Source organism: Tachyglossus aculeatus, chromosome X4 (assembly GCF_015852505.1).
Source record: "Tachyglossus aculeatus isolate mTacAcu1 chromosome X4, mTacAcu1.pri, whole genome shotgun sequence".
Lineage (NCBI taxonomy): Eukaryota > Metazoa > Chordata > Mammalia > Monotremata > Tachyglossidae > Tachyglossus > Tachyglossus aculeatus.
This window is the reverse complement of record NC_052098.1, coordinates 29,924,635-29,947,164: the sequence shown is the minus strand read 5'-3', so window position 1 is coordinate 29,947,164 and position 22,530 is coordinate 29,924,635. Positions and strand designations below refer to the sequence as shown.

The 22,530-nt window shown below is 42.9% G+C and overlaps 1 protein-coding gene and 1 non-coding gene across 2 annotated transcripts in view; both read right to left on the bottom strand.

The window, feature by feature from the left end:
• Positions 1-229: 229 nt before the first annotated feature.
• The window catches only part of LOC119947870 (atrial natriuretic peptide receptor 1-like), an 80,832-nt gene continuing 58,531 nt past the window's right edge, over positions 230-22,530 (bottom strand). The window contains exons 19-24 of the mRNA XM_038769523.1: positions 20,078-20,165; positions 17,932-18,071; positions 11,135-11,287; positions 3,006-3,104; positions 1,977-2,068; positions 230-391 (exon numbers count right to left, since the gene is read on the bottom strand). Coding sequence (XP_038625451.1) covers positions 230-391; positions 1,977-2,068; positions 3,006-3,104; positions 11,135-11,287; positions 17,932-18,071; positions 20,078-20,165 — 734 coding nt within the window. The remainder of the gene's footprint in view (positions 392-1,976; positions 2,069-3,005; positions 3,105-11,134; positions 11,288-17,931; positions 18,072-20,077; positions 20,166-22,530) is intronic.
• Positions 4,248-4,385, bottom strand: LOC119948421. The gene has a single exon (XR_005456817.1). It is a non-coding gene; the product is annotated as a small nucleolar RNA SNORA7 (small nucleolar RNA).

Sequence of the window (22,530 nt, the reverse complement as noted above, 5' to 3'; positions counted from 1 at the left end):
TTCCTGCTAGGAGTGAGAAGAGTGAGAAAAAGAGAAATAATGAGGGAACTATGATTAATGAACTTCTGTAGTCCAAGGGGAAGAAAAGCTATCTTTTTTTTTTTCCAAAGGTTCCATTACAATAGAAGCTTTAGTACCTTCAGACCCCTATGGATCTCAAAAGATGAGTGTGACAAGTTAATCTAAAAGGCTAAAAAAAGAGAAAAACTGGAATTGAAATAAATATTATTTAAGCTGTGCTGGAGAGAGGTTCATTGGTCAAGACTCCTGGAATCAAGTGAAAAAAGTTTCTTTCTGAGTCTTGAAAGTTTTCATAGGTGGTATCAGTTCCTTTTGGGATTGCAGTAAACAACTTTCCTTCTAGCCAATACGTTACCATTTCTCCTTTTCCCTAGGGAAAACAAGAAGATATTTTAATTAGGGAAGTAATAGCTACTCTGCTGAGAAGTTGGGTAGCAGAAATGGTGCACTTAAAAACTTATAGGACACAAAACTACATATCTTCTAGTGATTCCCAGGGCAATCTGCCATGACAGGCGGATGGGCATTCCCCAGTGGGAACTTCTTTTTGTTTAATTGACTTTCAAGCTCCTTGCCGATTGTGCTTTCTGTGAGGGCAGTGAAGAATAGCTTAGTGCAGTCAGGGCAGGGACTATTTCAGTGTGCAATAAGCTAGAGTCACCTTCTAATGAGCCAAGGTTGTAAAGATTTGCACACACATGCTGTGGTATTCAGTTAATTACATTTGTGGGACACCGCAAGGAAGGGAATGCATGACTTTTGGCTCAGCAGAAACAGGGATCTTCCACCTGAGCTAAAAGGAACCCTACTTATTAGTCTGGCTATTGGGACTTGTAAACTCTACAGGCCAGTTGCTGGCAGGCCACAATCACTGAACTGGAAATACTTGCCATTTCATACGTTGCCACGTTAGGTCCTATATGACAGCCTGTCGACCTTCACAAGCCAACACATCAGACCCCCTTTCCTCTATCAACCCACATCAATTTAATGCAGTCTGCATTAGAAATAACTGTCTACCTCTGCTTGGTGATCTGATCCCAAGTCCAAATTAATCACAATTCAGTTCAGTGTGGTCCAATACGGGTTTTCACCATAGACTTTGCCGAGCTACTACACTTCAGAATTGGGTGGCTTGGGGAAAATTGAGAGACATGGGAATGCACTTTGGGGGTTATCTTAGTACCCACTCACTTCCAGAATTGCACGTTTAGAAATACAAACCCCTTAAAACAACAGAGAAATGCAAGTCCAAGTTAAAGTGGTTTGAATAGGTCTCTCCTAAAGGCCCCTCATAAATTCCACTGTAAATGTCAGGAGATGTCTACAAAAATGTGAAAACATTCACATTTTAAAAATGATTTCATAGGTCTTCACACTTACCTCTGATTTATAATAATATATTGATTATTCCTTCCAGTCCCTTAAGGTTGTGCACTATTACTACACCAGTGTTCCTGATTGGAAATCAAGGTACAGAGAGATGTCCCAAATTACAGCAGAAGTGGGGTGGAATTGGAAAAAAAATGGGACCGTAGGAATGATGGGATCTCCCTCCTTGAATGACACCTCACACTGCATTGCCTTGTACCCAAATATGTTGTCTCAAATTTCCTAACAACATTCTATCCAAAACACGCTTTGGAAAAACTGATGGTACTTGCTTTATGGGCCAATTCTCTGGTTAGACATTTGTGAAAGATCCAAAGTTAAAGCTCGGAGCCCTTGAATTTTCCTTCTTTACTTCTTAGCTACTTCTAAGTTAATTTTTACCTTTTTTGTCTCAATAATGCAGGTGACAATGATATTGTGTTGTGTTGCTTTGCAAATGCTATATGTAAGTGTCCAGAGAGCTATGATCCACTGGGCTTTATTGGAACTATATGTTCTATAGCAATGTTGTTACTTTTCTCTGCCTGTTGGGGCCATCGCAAAAACCAGTACTTGTTATTTACCTTGACTTGTAAATTCCCGCGACACACCAGTCTGTAGTTGCCAATTTGCTCCAGTAGTTGATATGCACTGGAACTGCACTGGATTTTAAGAGCTAGAGGACAAAAATAGAGGAAAAAAAATTAACCCTGCTCAACTTTAACACTCTCCACTAGATCTAAAACTCAAGCAATTTTGAAAAATGACCAACGGTTTGATATTTTCTGTCCATCATACACTGCAGAGGCACCTCAGGACACCTTCAAGCCAGTGGTCATCAAATATTTCACATTGCATTCTGCATCTGATATCATTTGTAGCTTTTACTAGCTGCTTGCCTGGAGTTGCTGACATGTAAATCTTACATGTCACAAGGAAGACGTTTGAAGCTGGTTGTATTGGACATTTGAACAAGAGAACCTGCCTTTTTCACTCTTGAGCAGGCAACTTTCAATAGTTTGTGGTGATGTGGACAGGGAAAGCTAAGATAAATTAAATCCACAGATAATTCAAAAACTTAATTTTAGATCTTTCATTTCACCCTCCTCTACTAGTCCTTGTTGCCAACTTGTACTTCCCAAGCGCTTAGTACAGTGCTCTGCACACAGTAAGCACTCAATAAATATGATTGATTGATAGTCCTTGTCCAAAATGTTAACAACTGTCCAAATGGATAGGCTTCATTTTATCTCTTAAAATCTCAGTGGAGATTCTCAGCATTGGAAGTGGCTACAAGGCAGGTAGACAGAAGGGAGGAGGAGAAATATGGAAAATAATTTCTAAATAATTGAGATTCCTAATCAAATACCAAAAATGGTGGTGGTGGTGAGGTGACCCTCTTACTTTAGATGTTTATAGACTCTAACTAGTAGCCAGAGCACCTTGACTAAAAATGAAGATTGAAAAATACTTCAAAGGGCTCATTAAGACTCAAAAGTGCAATGTAAACACCAGGATTAGAGGACTAATCACATTACTTATGAGGGGGGGAAAAACCAGCCATACCCTTAAATTAATGGGTTGGACACCTTAACTGTGTGTTTGCTTTTTACCTTCACTTGTTGATTCCATTCTCGAAGCTGTGTTCACAGTGTCTCCAAATAAGCAGTACCGAGGCATTTTGGTTCCAACAACTCCAGCCACCACCGACCCTATTAAATAACAATAATTAATAATGGCTATGGTAGTTGCTAAGCACTTACAATGTGCTACACACTGTACCAAGTACTAGAGGAGATACAAACTAAGCAGGTTGGCACATGGGACTCACAATCTAAGTAGGGAGGAGAACAGATATTTAATCCCCATTTTTTCAGGTGAGAAAACTTGAGGCATAGAGGTCACATAGCAGGCAAGTGGAGGATTTGGGATTAGAACCCAGGTCCTCTGACTCTCAAGCCTGTGCTCTTTCCACTAGGCCATGCAGCTTCCCAATTAAATGAGGTTATTTATTCATTCAGATTCAGGTATACTTTATACTGTACACTATGAGCTCATTATGGATAGGGAATGTGTCTACCAACACACTTGTATTATACTCTCCCAAGAGCTTAGTACAGTGCTTTGCACACCATGAGTGCTCAATAAATTGCATTCATTTACCATTTCTATTTATTTGTTCATCTTTCCATACTCCTGCGATCAGCAGTTGTAGCATTGTTTCCTGCTCCTCCAACTATTTGAAAATGATTTGTTCCTGACAGGCACTCCTATTAGATTGTAAACTTCTGGAGGGCCAGGACCTTGTCTCTCACTCAACTGGACTCAGTACAGTGCTTGGCACATGGTATGCATTCAATACAAACTACTAATCTAACTCTACATACCAACTTAGCCAAGACAGTCCTGAATTTTTGCAGACTAATTTGGGTGATAACGTATGTATAGATGTGCATGTGTGTGTGTATATGTACAGCTAGCCTTCCTAAAATGTTGGGGTGGCTTTTTTGCAGGACCACATGTTAAGGAAAATTGATGTTGCAGTAGCCTCTATTCTGACACTACGTGCAAGTACAGAATCATTTCTTCCAACACTGTTTCACATTCTTAGAATTCTTAGGATGTGTCTTGTCTTTGTCTCATGCTGTTGAGTTGTCTCTGACCCATAGTGACTCCATGGACACATCTCTCCCAGAACGCCCCACCTCCAACTACAATTTTTGGTAGTGTATCCAGAGAGTTTTCTTGGTAAAAATATGGAAGTGATTTACCATTGCCTTCTTCTGCACAGTAAACTTGAGTCTCCACCCTCGACTCTCTCCCATGCCACTGCTGCCCAGCACAGGTGAGTTTTGACTTGTAGCAGATTGCCTTCCATTCAATAGCCATTGCCCAAGCTAGGCATGGAATGGGTATGCCTCTACTTGACTCTACCTCCCATAGCCGAGACTGGTAGAGTACTGGAAACTCTCCAGGTGAGATCCTGAGAGGGGATGATGTGTCTACATCCTATTAAAATGGGATGATTGGTTGACAAACTAAAAAAGGGGAATTCATCTTTGTCCTAATAATGAAAATAGATTCTTCAGTGAATCATTATTTTCTGTGAGATCTTACTCCTTCAAGAGACTAATCTTTATGGTACTAGATATAACTGTATTTAAACAGCACCACATTATTAAGATACAGTGCAGAAGCGTTATCATGCATGATAATTAACCATGGATTCTTCAATCTTAACATTTGCTACAGTGGACATACAAGCTAACGAAGACTTCAAAGCTGGAGTCTTAGCCCTGCCCAACTAACAGAGGGCCCAGCAGGTAAATCCCTACATGGGCTCTGTTAACAATAATAATAATGATGCTGATATTTGTTAAGCACTTACTATGTGCCAAGCACTGTTGTAAGTGCTGGGGTAGTTACAAGGTAATCAGGTTGTCCCAGGTGGGGCTCACAGTCTTAATTCCCATTTTCCAGATGAGGTAACTGAGGCACAGAGAAGTTAAGTGGCTTGCCCAAGGTCACACAGCAGGCAAGTGGAGGAGAGGGATTAGAACCCACAGCCTCTGACTCCCAGGCCCGTGCTCATGCCACTAAGCCACACTGCTTCTCACTAAGACATGCTGCTTCTCTTCACGCTGTTCAGGCTGTAAAACCCAAGGAACCTGACCTTTTAAAATTAGGACAGGACAAACCCCAAACGTATCCCAGTCCATTTTAGGCTAAACACACACAGATCCTCCCACCACCCACAAACGAATCATTTCCATTTATCTGTGTGGAGATTGCTGGTCATCAAAACAATGGTTCCCAGCTCATCCTAGGACTGCCCCAGCCCTAGGGGACAGTGGCAGGGAAGAGTAAGGAGTAAGAAGCATGGAATTGAAACTTTGAGAATTCTGCTCCTCCCCACAAAATCAGGAGAAGTAATTCAAGTCCCCACAAATGGTGAATACACTGCCTAGAGTCAAAAACACAAATGTAGGGTTATCAGGTATCTCAAAATGGGTGGAATGGCTAAGGTAATTGGGGCTCTGTACTGCTACCTGAAAGGACTAAGGTGGGACTCAGTAGGATGTTGATTTCATTTGGGGTGGAAGGAAACAACCCCTCAGCTGTGGTAGTGATGGAGGTGTCAGCAGCTGCCACCACAGCTGAACTGGGCTTTCCAAGCCATTGATGGGAACTCCAGGCATGGTTGGAAACACCATCTGACCATGTGGACATTCCCTTCAGTGGCCTAGGAGGGTCAGTTCTGATGTTGCTAAGTAACTGTGGATGCTACTGCTGCTCTCCACTGCTGTCACCACCAGGCTCTGGGGACAACTGGACTGGTGGCCAATGACAGTGAGGAATGGTGGAGGAGTGCAGCAGCAGAGAAAGAGAAGGAAAGTGCCCCTACTATCTCTTCTCCTCTCTCTCTCTCTCTCTCTCTCTCTCTCTCTCTCTCTCTCTCTCTTCCTCTCTTTTTCACTCCCTCCTGTTTCTTTTTCTATCCTTTTCCTATCTGCTCTTATTTGCCCACTTTCTTCTCTTCCTTTTCCCTTTCCACCCTTCTCCCTCTCACTTTGCCATTTATCCTCCTTCCCTTCCCTCTCTCCCTCTATTCTTCTCTACTGCTGTCTCTCTCCTCTCTCTGCCCCTCTCTTTTTGGTTCCTCCTCTTTCTGTCCTTTCTCCCTGAAGGCCCTGGCTCCATCCTGCCTTGGATTGGGGTCAATCTGGTCATCTTTCAGAAGTGGAATTTGACTCAAGTATGAGGGCACTTGCTCATTTGCATGACTGGCTTAATAGTTTAAGAAAGATTGTCCCAGAATTTCCTATGGAGCTGTTTTTGCCTCTGTTTTTGAACCCACAAAATAGCATTAGTTATGTATTTGCTACCAAATTCCAAGGGAGTTGTGAATTATTTATCTTTGTAGTCCCAGCATGTGAAAAACCACCTTAATTATAATTTATCTTTAAATGCAGTTTCTATTATTTATTAAGAAATGGAAATGATTGCCTTAATTTAAAATGTTACCTTCGTTGCATAAGGCTATACACCCTTTTTTCATACCTCCCTACCCCTTTCCATTATTTCCTATTCTTTAATAGGTCACATGTCATTAGCCAAAATGCGGCATTTCTTGGAAAATGGGAGGAATGGTGTTTTATAATGCTGCTAGTCCATGAAGCAAAGTAACTTTCAGTTTTTAGGTCAACTGGAAGCTGGAACAAGGTTTGGACCATTTTGTTTCTCTGTATGAGTGTAGACCATTTGGCTCTGTGATCCTTTCCTGCCTTGATCTTAGTTCCACTCTGAGGGCTCCTCTCTGAACTCATACTGAGGCAAATTTAGGCATAGCTACATCTGCCATGCATCATTTGACTTTTCTGTATAGGAAGTGTTCTGGCTGCCTATGAGTAATATGTTCCGTCTGATGAACCAAAGCGCCTCAGGAGGCATGTGTGAGAATAACTGAACAAATTCCTACAAGCTGCATGGAATGTCCTGAAGTTTGACCAGTGATGGGATGAAGTCAGATTGTACTTCTCTCGAGTGGGGTATATTTCTTTCAGTGAACAAGTCATGAAAAAATATCCATTTAAAAAATCCTCTGCAATTTGACAGCCACAGTTCGGCTGTCTCTGTTATTTGGGACCCTGACTTCAAAATCAAGACTATTCATTCTGAATATTATGTTTTCCAAGATCAATGCCCAAGAATAAGGTAGTGTTTGAAGGTTGAGGGACAAAGCAGTGGTGATCCCTCTGCTACCTGGGTGCTATGTGGTGGGAGGTCATCTGGCTTGCAGAGCACCCTTAGGCACAATTTTCAGGAAAAAAAATATATCCTCTGTGCAGGAGAAGAGTTTGTCACAATGAAGCCTTCTATCTTGCCTACTTTAGGGAGAAGGGAAAACATAAGAATGATACATTTTTAAATTTATCTTCTGGAATTTCGGGATGACACTGCATCCATCAGGAAGATCTGATCAATTTCATACACTACTCTTGTCTTGGGCTAAGATGCAAAATAAGAATGAATGAATAGATTAAATATGCTCTCTGTCCTAGGAATTATTATGCACTGCAGGACTAAACTAGTCCTAGTCCTGTTCTGAGAATCTGGACTGCTTAGGTGAGTAATATCAGGCTGGCTACTGGGGCTAGTTGCAAAAAAAAATCAAGAACCTTTGAGAAAGTTTATTATTTTGAGTTTCTTAGGCTCCTGGGATGAGTTAAAGTGCTTGATATTCATTCATTCAATCGTATTTATTGAGCGCTTACTGTGTGTAGAGCACTGTACTAAGCGCTTGGGAAGTACAAGTTGGCAACATATAGAGATGGTCCCTACCCAACAATGGGCTCACAGTCTAGAAGGGGGAGACAGACAACAAAACAAAACATGTGGACAGGTGTCAAGTCATCAGAATAAACAGAAGTAAAGCTAGATGCACATCATTAACAAAACAAATAGAATAGTAAATATGTACAAGTAAAATAAATAGAGTAATAAATCTGTACAAACATATATACAGGTGCTGTGGGGAGGGGAAGGAGGTAGGGTGGGGGGATGGGGAGGAGGAGAGGAAAAAGGGGGCTCAGTCTGGGAAGGCCCCCTGGAGGAGGTGAGCTCTCAGTAGGGCTTTGAAGGGAGGAAGAGAGCTAGCTTGGCGGATGTGCCGAGGGAGGGCACTCCAGGACAAGGGGAGGATGTGGGCCGGGGGTCGACAGTGGGACAGGTGAGAATGAGGTACAGTGAGGAGGTTAGTGGCAGAGGAGTGGAGGGTGCAGGCTGGGCTGTAGAAGGAGAGAAGGGAGGTGAGGTAGGAGGGGGCGAGGTGATGGAGAGCCTTGAAGCCGAGAGTGAGGAGTTTTTGCTTGATGCCTAGGTTGACTGGTAGCCACTGGAGATTTTTGAGGAAGGGAGTAACATACCCAGAGCATTTCTGCACAGAGATGATCTAGGCAGCAGCATGAAGTATAGACTGAAGCGGGGAGAGACAGGAAGATGGGAGATCAGAGTGGAGGCTGATGCAGTAATCCAGTCAGGATAGGATGAGAGACTGAACTAGCAAGGTATTGGTTTGGATGGAGAGGAATGGGCAGATCTTGGCAATGTCGTGGAGGTGAGACCGGCAGGTTTTGGTGATGGATTGGATGTGAGGGGTGAACGAGAGAGCGGAGTCGAGGATGACACCAAGGTTGCGGGCTTGTGAGATGGTAGTTGGATGGTAGTGCCATCTACAGTGATGGGAAAGTCAGGGAGAGGGCAGGGTTTGGGAGGGAAACTAAGGATGGCAAAGCCCATTACTAATTCAGTAATTCTCTTTAATAGCCCAGATTTAATCTTAAATTGTTGTTGTTGTAAGAGAAGCAGCATGGCTCAATATAAAGAGCGCAAGCTTGGGAGTCAGAGGTCAGGGGTTCAAATCCCCACTCAACCACTTGTCAGCTGTGTGATCTTGGGCAAGCCACTTAACTTCTCTGTGCCTGAGTTACCTCATCTGTAAAATGGGGATTTAGACTGTGTCCCACATGGGACAACCTGATCACCTTGTATCCTCCCCAGTGCTTAGAACAGTGCTTTGCACACAGTAAGCGCTTAACAAATACCAACATTAGTAGTAGTAGTAGTAGTAGCATTTATTGAGTTATTTATTTTGTTAGTATGTTTGGTTTTGTTCTCTGTCTCCCCCTTTTAGACTGTGAGCCCACTGTTGGGTAGGGACTGTCTCTATATGTTGCCAATTTGTACTTCCCAAGTGCTTAGTACAGTGCTCTGCACATAGTAAGCGCTCAATAAATATGATTGATGAAATAAATATTGAGCTCCTACTTGGTGCTGAGCACTGTATAGGCACTTGGGAAATACAGAATAAATAAATGTTATAATAATAGTGATATTTGTTAAGCACTTAATATGTGTCAAGCACTATACAAAGTGCTGGGGTAGATAGGAGATAATCAGACACTGTCTCTGTCCCACATGGGGCTCACAGTCCCATAGTAGTCCCTCAAGTAGGAGGGAGAACAGTTATTGAATCCTCATTTTACAGGTGGAGAAACTGAGACACAGGTTACTTGAGTGACTTGCTTAAGGTCACACAGTAGGCAAGTTGCAGAACTGGGATTAGAGGCCAGGTGCTCTGACTCCCAGGTCCATGCTCTTTCTACTAAGACTCACTGATTCTCGGGTTTCTTGTCCACAAGAAGCTCATATTCTTATGGGGAAGACAAACATAGAAATATTTACAATGAGAGTGATGATAATGAATAACTGAATGTAATAATAATGACAATAAAAATCATTATGGTATTTGTTAAGTGCTTACTTTGTGTCAAGAACTATACTTTGTGTCAAGTGCTGTGGTTGGTATAAGATAATCAGACCCCACATGAGGCTCACAGTCTGAGTATGAGGGAGAACAGATATTGAATCTCCATTATGCCAATGATGGAACTGAGGCACAGAGAAGTTAACTGATTTGCCCAAGGTCACACAGCAGATAAGTGGCATGAGCAGGGATGAGAACTCAGGTCGTTCTGACTCCCAGGCCCATGCCCTATCCACTAGGTCATTCTGCTTCTCCAGATGGGAGATTATGACCTGAGAAGAACAAAAATTGACTTAGGAAAATCAATTGATCAGTGGTATTTATTGATTGGTTACTAAGTGCAGAGCAATCAATAAATACCATTGATTTATTGATTGATTTCCCAAAATCAAATTTTGTTCTTCTCAGGTCATAATCTTCCAACTGGTATGAATTCTCCAAAGGAGTGGGAGTAGATGGAGAATAAAAGGGGACCTAGAACTGAGTCTTGAGAGAAGTATCCCAGAATTGGGAATTTCAGTAGGATTTTGAAGATGCTGTGGCCTGGCAGTTCGAAGTGGGAGCATGTTTCAGGCAGATGGAAAGAGGTGAACAGGAGATAAGAGATGGAACAATTGATAACTAGGCACGTTGAAAAGGTGAGCTCAGGAGGAACAAAGAATGCAAAATGGGATATGTGGGAGAAGAGAGTGGATAAGTGTAAATTACCTTTAGAGTAACAGGGGACTGAAATACATGTATCAGTTTACAATATTCTTGGCTTGAATCTAAACTAATCTGGAATGAAACATCTATATATCTACTACAGAAACCTATCCTCTAGAGGAAGACATGAGGATTATGCTGCCTTCTCTCAACAGCACACCTGGCTGGCTTTCAAAGACAGGCCAGCTGAAACCATATCACCACAATGATGTGCAAGGGTTTCCTTTGACATTCAAGATGCTCTGTAAACAAACTTTCAAAGGTCTGCCTTTTTAAAAAATAGATCATTAATTTTAGGAGATTTATGAAACTGGAATATTAGGTACACAAGCAGGATAGTTTGTAGTGGTGGAAAAATATCAAATGTGTTGAAGTGAGAGAGAGGAAGAGGAAACACTGCCTGAGTAGACAAAGTATGTTTTCAGTTGCATTAGCATTCAAAGTAAAATGGAGAATTGAGGCAATTGCCAAGTTATTCAGGGAAAAATTCAAGTGAAAAGAGTAGTTTGGGGTTCTGGTCGGGGGCGGGGGTGGGGGCGGAGGGGTGGCGGCAGGGATCCAACTGCATACATTTGTTAAATTCATTGGTTAATTGCTCAATTTTCCATTTCCCTTTTCCTCAGAAGGCAAAGTCATACTCTGTTTCCAAGGGAGGTTTTGCCAGAAAACATTTCTCTCCTTCACGGCATTTTTCAAACCATCCTCCCTTACCTGAGTGGATTCCTGCACGGATTCGTAGTTGGGCATTGGGCTTGTGTGGTATCCTAAAATTCTTGCACACCGAAACCAGGTCCAGAGCCATGCTGGCTATTTCTCCAGCATGAAGGATACCATTCTCTTTGGGGATTCCTGATACCACCATATCTAGAAATCAAAAAAGGAATGGCAGACTTTAAAATAAAAAGGTTGCTATATGGCTTTCCCATGTACAACTTTTCTCCTCAGCTCTGCACATATACACTTACTTAATCAATCAATCAATTAGTCAATCAATCTCTCTGATCTCCCATCCTCGTGTCTCTCTCCACTTCAATCCATACATCATGCTGCTGCCCGGATTATCTTTGTCCAGAAACGCTCTGGGCATATTACTCCCCTCCTCAAAAATCTCCAGTGGCTACCAATCAATCTGCGCATCAGGCAGAAATTCCTCACCCTGGGCTTCAAGGCTCTCCATCACCTCGCCCCCTCCTACCTCACCTCCCTTCTCTCCTTCTACAGCCCAGCCCGCACCCTCCGCTCCTCCGCTGCTAATCTCCTCGCCGTACCTCGCTCTCGCCTGTCCCGCCATCGACCCCCGGCCCACGTTCTCCCCCGGGCCTGGAATGCCCTCCCTCTGCCCCTCCGCCAAGCTAGCTCTCTTCCTCCCTTCAAGGCCCTGCTGAGAGCTCACCTCCTCCAGGAGGCCTTCCCAGACTGAGCCCCTTCCTTCCTCTCCCCCTCATCCCCCTCTCCATCCCCCCCATCTTACCTCCTTCCCTTCCCCACAGCACCTGTATATATGTATATATGTTTGTACATATTTATTACTCTATTTATTTATTTATTTATTTTATTTGTACATATCTATTCTATTTATTTTATTTTGTTAGTATGTTTGGTTTTGTTCTCTGTCTCCTCCTTTTAGACTGTGAGCCCACTGTTGGGTAGGGACTGTCTCTATATGTTGCCAATTTGTACTTCCCAAGCGCTTAGTACAGTGTTCTGCACATAGTAAGCGCTCAATAAATACGATTGATGATGATGATGAATTAGTGTTATTTATTGAGTGCTTACTTTATTCTTGTGGTATTTGTTAAGCACTTACTATGTGCCAGGCACTGTATTAAGCACTTGGGTAGATACAAGCTAGTTGGGTTGGGACTGGTCCATGTCCCACATGGGGCTCACAATCTTAATCCCCATTTTACAGATGAGGTGACTGAGGAACAGTGAAATTAAGACTTGCCCAAGGTCACGCAGCAGACAAGAGGTGGAATTGGGATTAGAACCCAGGTTTTACTGTGTGCCAAGCACTGTACTAATCACTTGGGAGAGTACAGTAGAATAAGTAGGCATGATCCCTGCCCCCAAGGATCTTATAATTCTGTCATAATATATGTTTTCACTATGTGTTTTGCCTAAAACACAGTAAGAATTTTCTTCTGACAATGCATGGCTGTCTGGATATAATGCAATTTGGTGTTGGAATAAACAGTTGTGCACATATTTGTGATGTCAGACATGGTGAGTACTACAGTGTGAACTTTCCCTAATACGGGGTTTTGCAAGACCATAACACTTGTGATACCAGAGATTTGGAGGATTGAAATGAGCATTTAGAATGGTAATTTAGACATTTTACAAAAATTGTGGCACCTTTAAAACTCTCCGCCTTAGGTACAAATGCCAGAGTGTTGGGGAGGTAGCCTCAGAACACTTTCTAATGGGGTCCAATAATTATGCCAAAGATACATCACTGAAACTGGTTTCAGTTGGCAGAGATCATTTTTCTAGATCATGAAATATCTAATGTGACTTAAATCCCAAATCTGATTATGGCGAAAAAGACATTTCTTCAAAGTCTGCCTGAAGCATTCCATATTTTTTTGATGTCTGTCTCCCCTCTTCTAGACCCTGAGCCTGTTGCAGGCAGGGATTGTCTCTGTTGCTGAATTGTGCTTTCCAAGCGCTTAGTACAGTGCTCTGCACACAGTAAGCACTCAATAAATATGATTAAATATGAAATCCTTATTTTCAGTCTTGCTGTTGCTGGAATGGTTAGGGCACTGCTCTGGGAATTGGGAGACATGGGTTTTAGTCCCTCTGCCACTGGACAGAGAGGGATTGGGCAAGAGAGTGAGGACAGTTTAGTGCAAACAATTTAAACACATTTTCTGCTTGCTTGCAGTAATACATTTCCTACTCTTAATTATTGATGTCTGAGCAGTGCTCCCCCAAGCTCCAAGGGGATGGAAAAAGTTCACTACTGGATTTTTATGGGCCCAGTGTGCAAGGGTGCAAGAGATTTTCTCCCACTGGCACACTCATGGATATGATCTCACAGTCTTCCAATGGAAAGATAGCTCTACAGGTTCGTGACAGAGTTGCAGCTTGTTGCAGCTTGTTGTAGTTTGCCAAGCTGCAACTCCCTTGAAAATAAAAGACTTTTGGCCACTTTTAGCCAGATTTCTCTGGAACAAAACACTAATACTTAAATAATGTCATTATTTATATGACATTATTTATATTAATGTCTGTCTCCCCAACCTTAACTGTAAGCTCATTGTGGGCAGGGAAAGTATCTGTTTATTGTATTCTCTCAAGCACTTAGTAGAGTGCTCTGCACAGTCAGCACTCAATCAATACATTTGACTGTCAAATAGCACTGGACCCACCTCTGATTGGTTTCCCCCAGGCTGTACGCTGATTTGTGGGAAAACCTACCTATCCAAGACCACGCTTCCCTGCCCTCTCCTCTGATTGTTTCCCCCAGGTCAGATCTGACTGTGGACAAATCTGCTGTCGGGGGAAGGGGCTGGGAGAGAAACAAGGAGAGGGGCACAGGTGCTGCTTCTGCCTCACACGCTGGGACTGCTTTGTGCCCAGAACCCCCCTCTTCTCTCTATTGGAAGGCTGACTCTCCAGCTCCACTCTGTAATCGCTCTCCATCCCACAAGGAAGACAGACAGACAGAGGAGGATAGCAAGATGTCAGGAAGACACCCACACAAGCCCCACTCAGTATAGTCTGGGGCTCCCCTACACTCCCCTGCTTCTTCATCAAGAGCCCTCAAGCCCTCCCCATATCCAACCTAGACTTGGCTAGCTCCTGGGTCCTTCAGGGGTGTGTGTGGAAGGAGGGACAAGAGTGGTTTAAATAATCCAGGGAGGCTTCCTTCTTTGCTGGGGCTTCTAAGAAGTCTCCTCCAGAGGGAAGGGGACTGGGAAACATTCCCACATTTTCTCCACTTACCTGATGGCTTCAGCTTTTTTCCTTGCTTGGGGGGAAGGGTGGAGGAAGGTACAGAATGGGTTTGGGGCCCATACATCCAACTCCAGAGACTTGGGGATAAGTGGCAAGGAGGGGAAAATGGCATCAGGGCAGAGAGGGCAGGATCCTCTTCCCACCCAGCCTCCTCTCCACCCTGCCCAGCCTCACCCCTGACCGCTAGATGGGTCAAAATTGACCCAAAGTGGAGTTGAAAGGGGGAAAAATTGCTTTGTAAAGCTGTCTATAAATCAGTGAAATGTCAATTAGCCTGGCATAGTGATCACTTTTGAGAATGTGGGGTCACCTATAATAATAATAATAATAATGACATTTATTAAGCACTTACTATGTGCAAAGCACTGTTCTAAGCACTGGAGAGGTTACAAGGTGACCAGGTTGTCCCATGGGGGGCTCACAGTCTTAATCCCCATTCTCCAGATGAGGTAACTGAGGCACAGAGAAGTTAAGTGACTTGCCCAAAGTCACACAGCTAACAAATGGTGGAGGTGGGATTTGAACCCATGACCTCTGACTCCAAAGCCCGTGCTCTTTCCACTGAGCCATGCTGCTTCTCTATCACGGTCCCTCATGCACAAGGGGGGAATATGCTTTTTAAAATAGCAAAACACTTCAATGAGCTCCCTTAACACCCCTTTAGCCACTGAGAATGGAGCCCTTCGAAGAATATGCAGAATATTTCCACTGCCATCATTTAAATACATGACTTTTTCCCCCAATAAATGAAGTCACAACCACATTTTGAGCAATCAGAGATTAGTTGTCTCAAGAGATGTTGTCTACCAAGCAGCCATTAATCAATCAATTAACCTATGATATTTATCAAGCACTTTTGTGTGCAGAACACTTTACTAAATGCTTGGGAGAATATGATACAACAGAGTTGTTAGGCAGGTTCCCTGCCTACAAGGAAATTACAGTCTGGAGAGGGAAACAGACATTAAAATAAATTTTGGATTTGTACATAAGTGCTGTGGAGCTGGCCATAGGGTGAATATAAAGTCTTTAGAGGGTACAGATCGAAGTGAATAGGGGATGCAGAAAGAAGAGGGAAATGCAGGCTTAGATGAGGAAGTCTTCTTGCAGGAGATTTGATTTTAATAGGGTTTTGAAGGTGGGAAGAGTGGTGGTCTGTTTAATATGAAGGGGGCAAGTTCCAGGTCAGAGGGAGGACAAAGGCAAGGGATCAGCAGTGAGAGAGACCAGATCAAGGTACAATGAGTAGGTTGGCATTAGGTTGCAGGCTAGAATGTAGTAGGAAATCAGCCAGGTTAGGTAGGAAGGGGAGAGCTACTGAGTGCTCTAAAGCCAATGGTAAGGAGTTTAGGCTATACATGAGACTATATGTACCATTAGCTGAGACCAACAAGTTGTTTCAACAAGAACAATTCAGAAAACCAAGAGCTATTTTTCACAAAATGAAAAATGCAGGGTTACTACCTGGCCTCTCATGATCCTGACTAATGGGATGCTTAAATTGAAGCCAGAATCAAACATGAAGATCAGGTAAAAAAAAAAAATGGGGGAAAATTGATGAGATATCAAGGCTAGACTTTGCTGGAAACTTGTGCACCTTGCCTTAAACCCAACCCCTGCCCCCAACATTTTCCTTAGACTGCTGTTTGATGACTGCTTCCTGCACCTTTCTCCCCCAACTCACCAACTTAACAGTTCAATCAGATTCTGTTAGGATTTTTCTGAATGAGAAGGTTTCTTCCCAGCTGTGTGAAATCCCTAAAGATTCCATCTAACTTGATCCCAAATGAAGGCTCTTTAGGGAGCTGCAAACAACAAGCCTGGTCAGCTGGGCAGTTCAGTGCATAAACTAAGAAAGAAGCAGACACCAGCAGTGGTTCAGGAGGAGTGTTGGACTTGAGACATGGAGGTAGGAGCAATACATATAGTTTTGGGGAGAAGTGGATTGGATTGAGGAAAATATCCAGCCCGCACCCTCTGCTCCTCTGCCACTAACCTTTTCACTATGCCTCATTCTCGTCTGTCCTGCCGTTGACCCCCGGCCCACGTCCTCCCCCTGGCCTGGAATACCCTCCCTCTGCACATCCGCCAAGCTAGCTCTCTTCCTCTCTTCAAAGCCCTACTGAGAACTCACCTCCTCCAGGAGGCCTTCCCAGACTGAGCCCCCTTTTTCCTCCCCCCCATCCCCCCAGCCCTACCTCCCTCCCCTCCCCACAGCACCTGCAGGTATGTTTGTACAGATTTATTACTCTATTTATTTTACTGGTACATATTTACTATTCTATTTATTTTTTCAGTGATGTGCATCTAGCTTTACTTCTATTTATTCTGATGACTTGACACCTGACCAAATGTTTTGTTTTGTTGTCTGTCTCCCCCTTGTAGACTGTGAGCCTGTTGTTGAGTAGGGACCATTTCTATATGTTGCCAACTTGTACTTCCCAAGCGCTTAGTACAGTGCTCTGCACACAGTAAGTGCTCAATAAATACGATTGAATGAATGAATGAATCCACTGGGCCAGATTGCCTCAGTAACTAAATTCTTCTCTGGAGCAGCTAATTTACTTAATGCCCTCGTGGTCAGATAGAGTTCATTTAGTTTCCAGTAGTGGCTCACATTCAGGGAGAAGAATTGACTTTAAAAGAATCTGCCTCAACATTATTCTAATCCACTCACATATTGGGCAAAGTAGGACAGATTGGGTGGATGACTCTCAAAAGAGGTCAGCCCAACATGGACTAAATACCTTCTCTTGATAATTTACAAAATTTATTCGCTGGCAAAATGCATTAAGGTAGTTTTTAATCCACCTTGAATCCACTTGCTTCAAAATGACAGCGCTGGTGGTGGCAGAACCAACTAGGAATATTACAACCATCACTGCCAGAGAGTGGATTCCACCTAGAGCCAGATAAACCAAGCAGGACACTGAGAAAATGATCTGGTCATTGTGGGCTAGTCTGGGTCACATCCAGACCATGGAGAACAAGTCAGAGAACAGGATTGTTGGTTTTTGAAAGTTTCATGACATTTCAGGAATTTTTTAAAATTTTCATCTACCTCCATTTTCAAATCTCCTTGCTAAGGATTTCATGGTCAATTTTTCAGAGGCTGTCCAGTGCTGATTCTGTCCCAACAATCTGACTTAGAACTGCATAGGCAGGAAGGTATATGTAGAACATTTTTGTGTAAAGTGCACAAATTATATTCAGTGTGTGGTGATAGGTTTCCACTATCAGTATTCAACCTTTCAATCCTGGATAGGAACACATGGGAGCCCGGATTCTACTGAGTGATCAAAAGTCTGTTACTTAGTCATAAAACTAAAATTAGAAAATATGTTTACATAACAGCATAAGACAGGGCTTTCCTTATTGGTTTTAATGATGCTGGTTCTGGCTAGAGAAAATTATTTTCACCTAGTCTCATTCTTGACTCACCTTTACTTCAAATTTTTTTCCCTTTACACTTTATCTCAAGTGACTGGGGCATTCCCCCTCCCCAACTACCGCCCCCACCCCAATCATTTGTACCAACTCACATGCATCTCCTATTGTCTCCACTTTGTAGACATCATAGTTATCTATGATTTCATCGAAGGTAGTGTACAGCTTGTTTAGAAAGTCTACAACTTGGTATGGTGTGCTAGTACTAGACAGCTGGGTGAAGCCAACAATGTCACTGAAAAGATGCAATGAGAAAGAAGATAATTAAAGCAGGAAAGTTATTTGTCAAGTTCTGACTAAGCAGCAGTACAATGGCACCTTCTTGTTCAGCAGTTTTCCTGAGCTACCAGAAATGTGAGTCAGAGGAGTTGACTGGCCAGTTAATTGCTTTTGAAAAATGTTCTTTTCTTTAAGATTGTGTTCACAAATTCAGCAGCACTTCACTGCGGCAATACTTGGATCGATCAAGTTCAAAAGACATGATGAACAGAAGGGGGCACTACATGTAATAATAATAATAGTAATTGTGGTTTTTGTTAAGTGCTTACTATGTGCCAGGCACTGTACTAAACAATGGGGTAGATACAAGATAATCGGGTTGGACACAGTACCTCTCTTACATAGGGCTCACAGTCTTAATCCCCATTTTACAGATGGGGAAACCAAGGCACAGAAAAGTTAAATGACTTGCTTAAGGTCAAACAGCAGACAAGTAGCAGCAGCATTCTTGGAATAGTGAAACATTTTAACACCAAAGACAGGGACAGGGGAGACGGAGGGAGGAGAGAGTGGGATTGAAGACTGGAAATCCTTTTTTTTTTTTCTAAAATCTGTCCAAGTGACAGGAAATGAGTCTCTTTTAAGTAGGTTTCACCTCTAGTGGAGTCACAACTGTGATGCGGTACTATAAATTTAAAGTCATGCCTATGGAAGGCTGCTTAAGAGAAAGTCATAACTAAACTTATGGAGTATTTTAGCTTTAAGTATATATTTTATATATATGTATATATGTTATAGTGGAAAACCACAGAACGAGTTATATTAAGATTTAGAGAAACAATGGAATGAGTTAATTTTATATATGGTGCATCCATTTTATTTTTCATAATCAATCATTTTTATTGTACTATGTTAACATTTGCTTGTTGTGGGCAGGGGATGTGTCTGTTTATTGTTATATTGTACTCTCCCAAGTGCTTAGTACAGTACTTTGCACACAGTAAGCGCTCAATAAATACAATTGAACCGAACTGAATTTGGATTGTAGTATCCTTAGAGTTAGGTGAAAACCTTCTATTTCCCCAGATTTTGTCTCTGAGAAGAATTCCAACCAGCGACTCAGAGTGACCTTACTTAAGTCATTAGTTCCTCCCCCAACTTTCACTTCATCTTCTATAGAACTGAGACAAAGTATCTGCTCAATCAAACAATTAATCATATCTATTGAGTGCTTACTGTGTGCAGAGCACTGCAGGCAAGTCACTTAACTTCTCTGAGCCTCGGTTACCTCATCTGTAAAATGGGGATTAAGACTGTGAGCCCCACGTGGGACAACCTGATCACCTTGTATCCCCCCAGCACTTAGAACAGTGCTTTGCACATAGTAAGTGCTTAACAAATGCTATTATTATTATTATTATTATTAAGTGCTTGGGAGAGTACAATATAACAGAGTTAGTAGACATGTTCCCTGTCTGTTTAATAATAAGCTATCTGAGCTCCTCTAATAAAATGCTTGGGTGTGCGTGTGTGTATGTACTCTCTGCAAAGTTTTAATATTTTTCAGCTTCAATATGTGCGGCTGAAATTTTATGGATTTATTTGAAATTCACAAATTGGCTTCAAATAAAATGACCTCAATTCAGCCTCAAAGCTGATATTTCCCCAGTTCACGTTGTTATGGGAGTGAGGAAATGAATGACCTATTTACTTCAAATTTAAAAACACATATTCCCTGAGATGCGTAAGTGTACCTTTCTAAAGTAATTTCCTGCTGGCTTTGCTAAAATGTGTATGCCTTTTAGCTCAAAAAGAATTTAACAAAATTACATAAAGCCTATTTCATTAATGGCACAGCATGAGGCAATTTGTAAGCCCATGTTGCCACTTTACTCAAACAACTAAATTTTCTTTATCATTTCTAAACGTTTTTCTGACCTACACAATAGCAATTCAAGGAGAATCACTTGTTCTCTATATGCATTTAGGGTTATAGTCCTAAACCTATTCATATTAACTTACCTGAAAAAGATTGTTGCGCTAATGTAACTTTGGGCTTGGGCAGGTTTACCTTGTCTTAGATCATCTGCAACTTGCTTGGGTAACATACCTGTTTTCAAATTAAGGAAGATTGACAATCGTCATTCTCAAAGAAACAGTAATAATAATAAATAATAATAATAATGGCATTTATTAAGTGCTTACTAAATGCAAAGCACTGTTCTAAGCGCTGGAGAAGTTACAAGGTGATCAGGTTGTCCCACGGGGAATCACAGTCTTCATCCCCATTTTACAGATGAGGCAACTGAGGCACAGAGAAGTTAAGTGATTTGCCCGAAGTCACACAGTTGAACCCATGACCTCTGACTCCAAAGCCCATGCTCTTTCCACTGAGCCACGCTGCTTCAGTACTCAATCAATCAATCAATCAATCGTATTTATTGAGCACTTACTATGTGCAGAGCACTGTACTAAGCGCTTGGGAAGTACAAATTGGCATCACATAGAGACAGTCCCTACCCAACAGTGGGCTCACAGTCTAAAAGGGGGAGACAGAGAACAGAACCAAACATACCAAGAAAATAAAATAAGTAGGATAGAAATGTACAAGTAAAATAAATAAATAAATAAATAAATAGAGTAATAAATATGTACAACCATATATACATATATACAGGTGCTGTGGGGAAGGGAAGGAGGTAAGACGGGGGGATTGAGAGGGGGACGAGGGGGAGAGGAAAGAAGGGGCTCAGTCTGGGAAGGCCTCCTGGAGAAGGTGAGCTCTCAGCAGGGCCTTGAAGGGAGGAAGAGAGCTAGCTTGGCGGATGGGCAGAGGGAGGGCATTCCAGGCCCGGGGGATGACATGGGCCGGGGGTCGAAGGTGGGACAGGCGAGAGCGAGGTACGGTGAGGAGATTAGTGGTGGAGGAGCGGAGGGTGCGGGCTGGGCAGTAGAAGGAGAGAAGGGAGGTGCCCACTGTTGGGTAGGGACTGTCTCTATGTGATGCCAATTTGTACTTCCCAAGCGCTTAGTACAGTGCTCTGCACATAGTAAGCGCTCAATAAATACGATTGATTGATTGATCGATTGAGGGGGCGAGGTGATGGAGAGCCTTGAAGCCCAGGGTGAGGAGTTTCTGCCTGATGCGCAGATTGATCGGTAGCCATTGGAGGTTTTTGAGGAGGGGAGTAATATGTCCAGAGCGTTTCTGGACAAAGATAATCCGGGCAGCAGCATGAAGTATGGATTGAAGTGGAGAGAGACACGAGGATGGGAGATCAGAGAGAAGGCTAGTGCAGTAGTCCAGACGGGATAGGATGAGAGCTTGAATTAGCAGGGTAGCAGTTTGGATGGAGAGGAAAGGGCGGATCTTGGCAATGTTGCGGAGCTGAGATCGGCAGGTTTTGGTGACGGCTTGGATGTGAGGGATGAATGAGAGAGCGGAGTCGAGGATGACACCAAGGTTGCGGGCTTGTGAGATGGGAAGGATGGTAGTGCCGTCAACAGAGATGGGAAAGTCAGGGAGAGGACAAGGTTTGGGAGGGAAGACAAGGAGCTCAGTCTTCGACATGTTGAGCTTTAGGTGGCGGGCGGACATCCAGATGGAGATGTCCTGAAGGCAGGAGGAGATGCGAGCCTGGAGGGAGGGGGAGAGAGCAGGGGCAGAGATGTAGATCTGGGTGTCATCAGCGTAGAGATGATAGTTGAAGCCGTGGGAGCGAATGAGGTCACCAAGGGAGTGGGTTTATATTGAGAACAGAAGGGGACCAAGCACTGAACCTTGGGGAACCCCCACAGTAAGAGGATGGGAGGGGGAGGAGGAGCCTGCAAAAGAGACTGAGAAAGAACGACCGGAGAGATAAGAGGAGAACCAGGAGAGGACGGAGTCTGTGAAGCCAAGGTCAGATAACGTGTTGAGGAGAAGGGGGTGGTCCACAGTGTGGAAGGGGGTGGTCCTCACCGAATGTAGCCCTCATATTACAAGCTTTCTTCCATGTGCAATTCTTCATCACAATCATCATTGTCATCATCATTACTACCACAACAAAAAGTAACATTGCTAGATACTGTGGAAGAAAACTTCACGGATTCTGCGTTGTGTTCAAAAAGATATGTCAGAGACAAATTTATTACCACTAGTGCTTCTTTTAGCACTTGTAGGGAGTGGTGGTTCACGGGCAGAGTTTCTTCTACTAGTCAAGGCCAGCTCAACTTCAAGCAATACAGAGTTTCTTTATACACAGTTGGTACAGCATCCTAGCTTCACAGGGTGTTGGAAGAGCACAAATCATTGAATGTACCCTAATACAAATAGCAGTAAATTCTACTTGAGGCAATTATTAGGCCCTGCCTGGTTCTTTCCATTATAAGGATCTGATGGGCAAACACTATTGATAAGCAGGTTAGGAATCCTGGTGTCTTCCTGTCTCAAGACCTTGACAAACCAAATTTCCTGATAAGACAGATAAATTGAA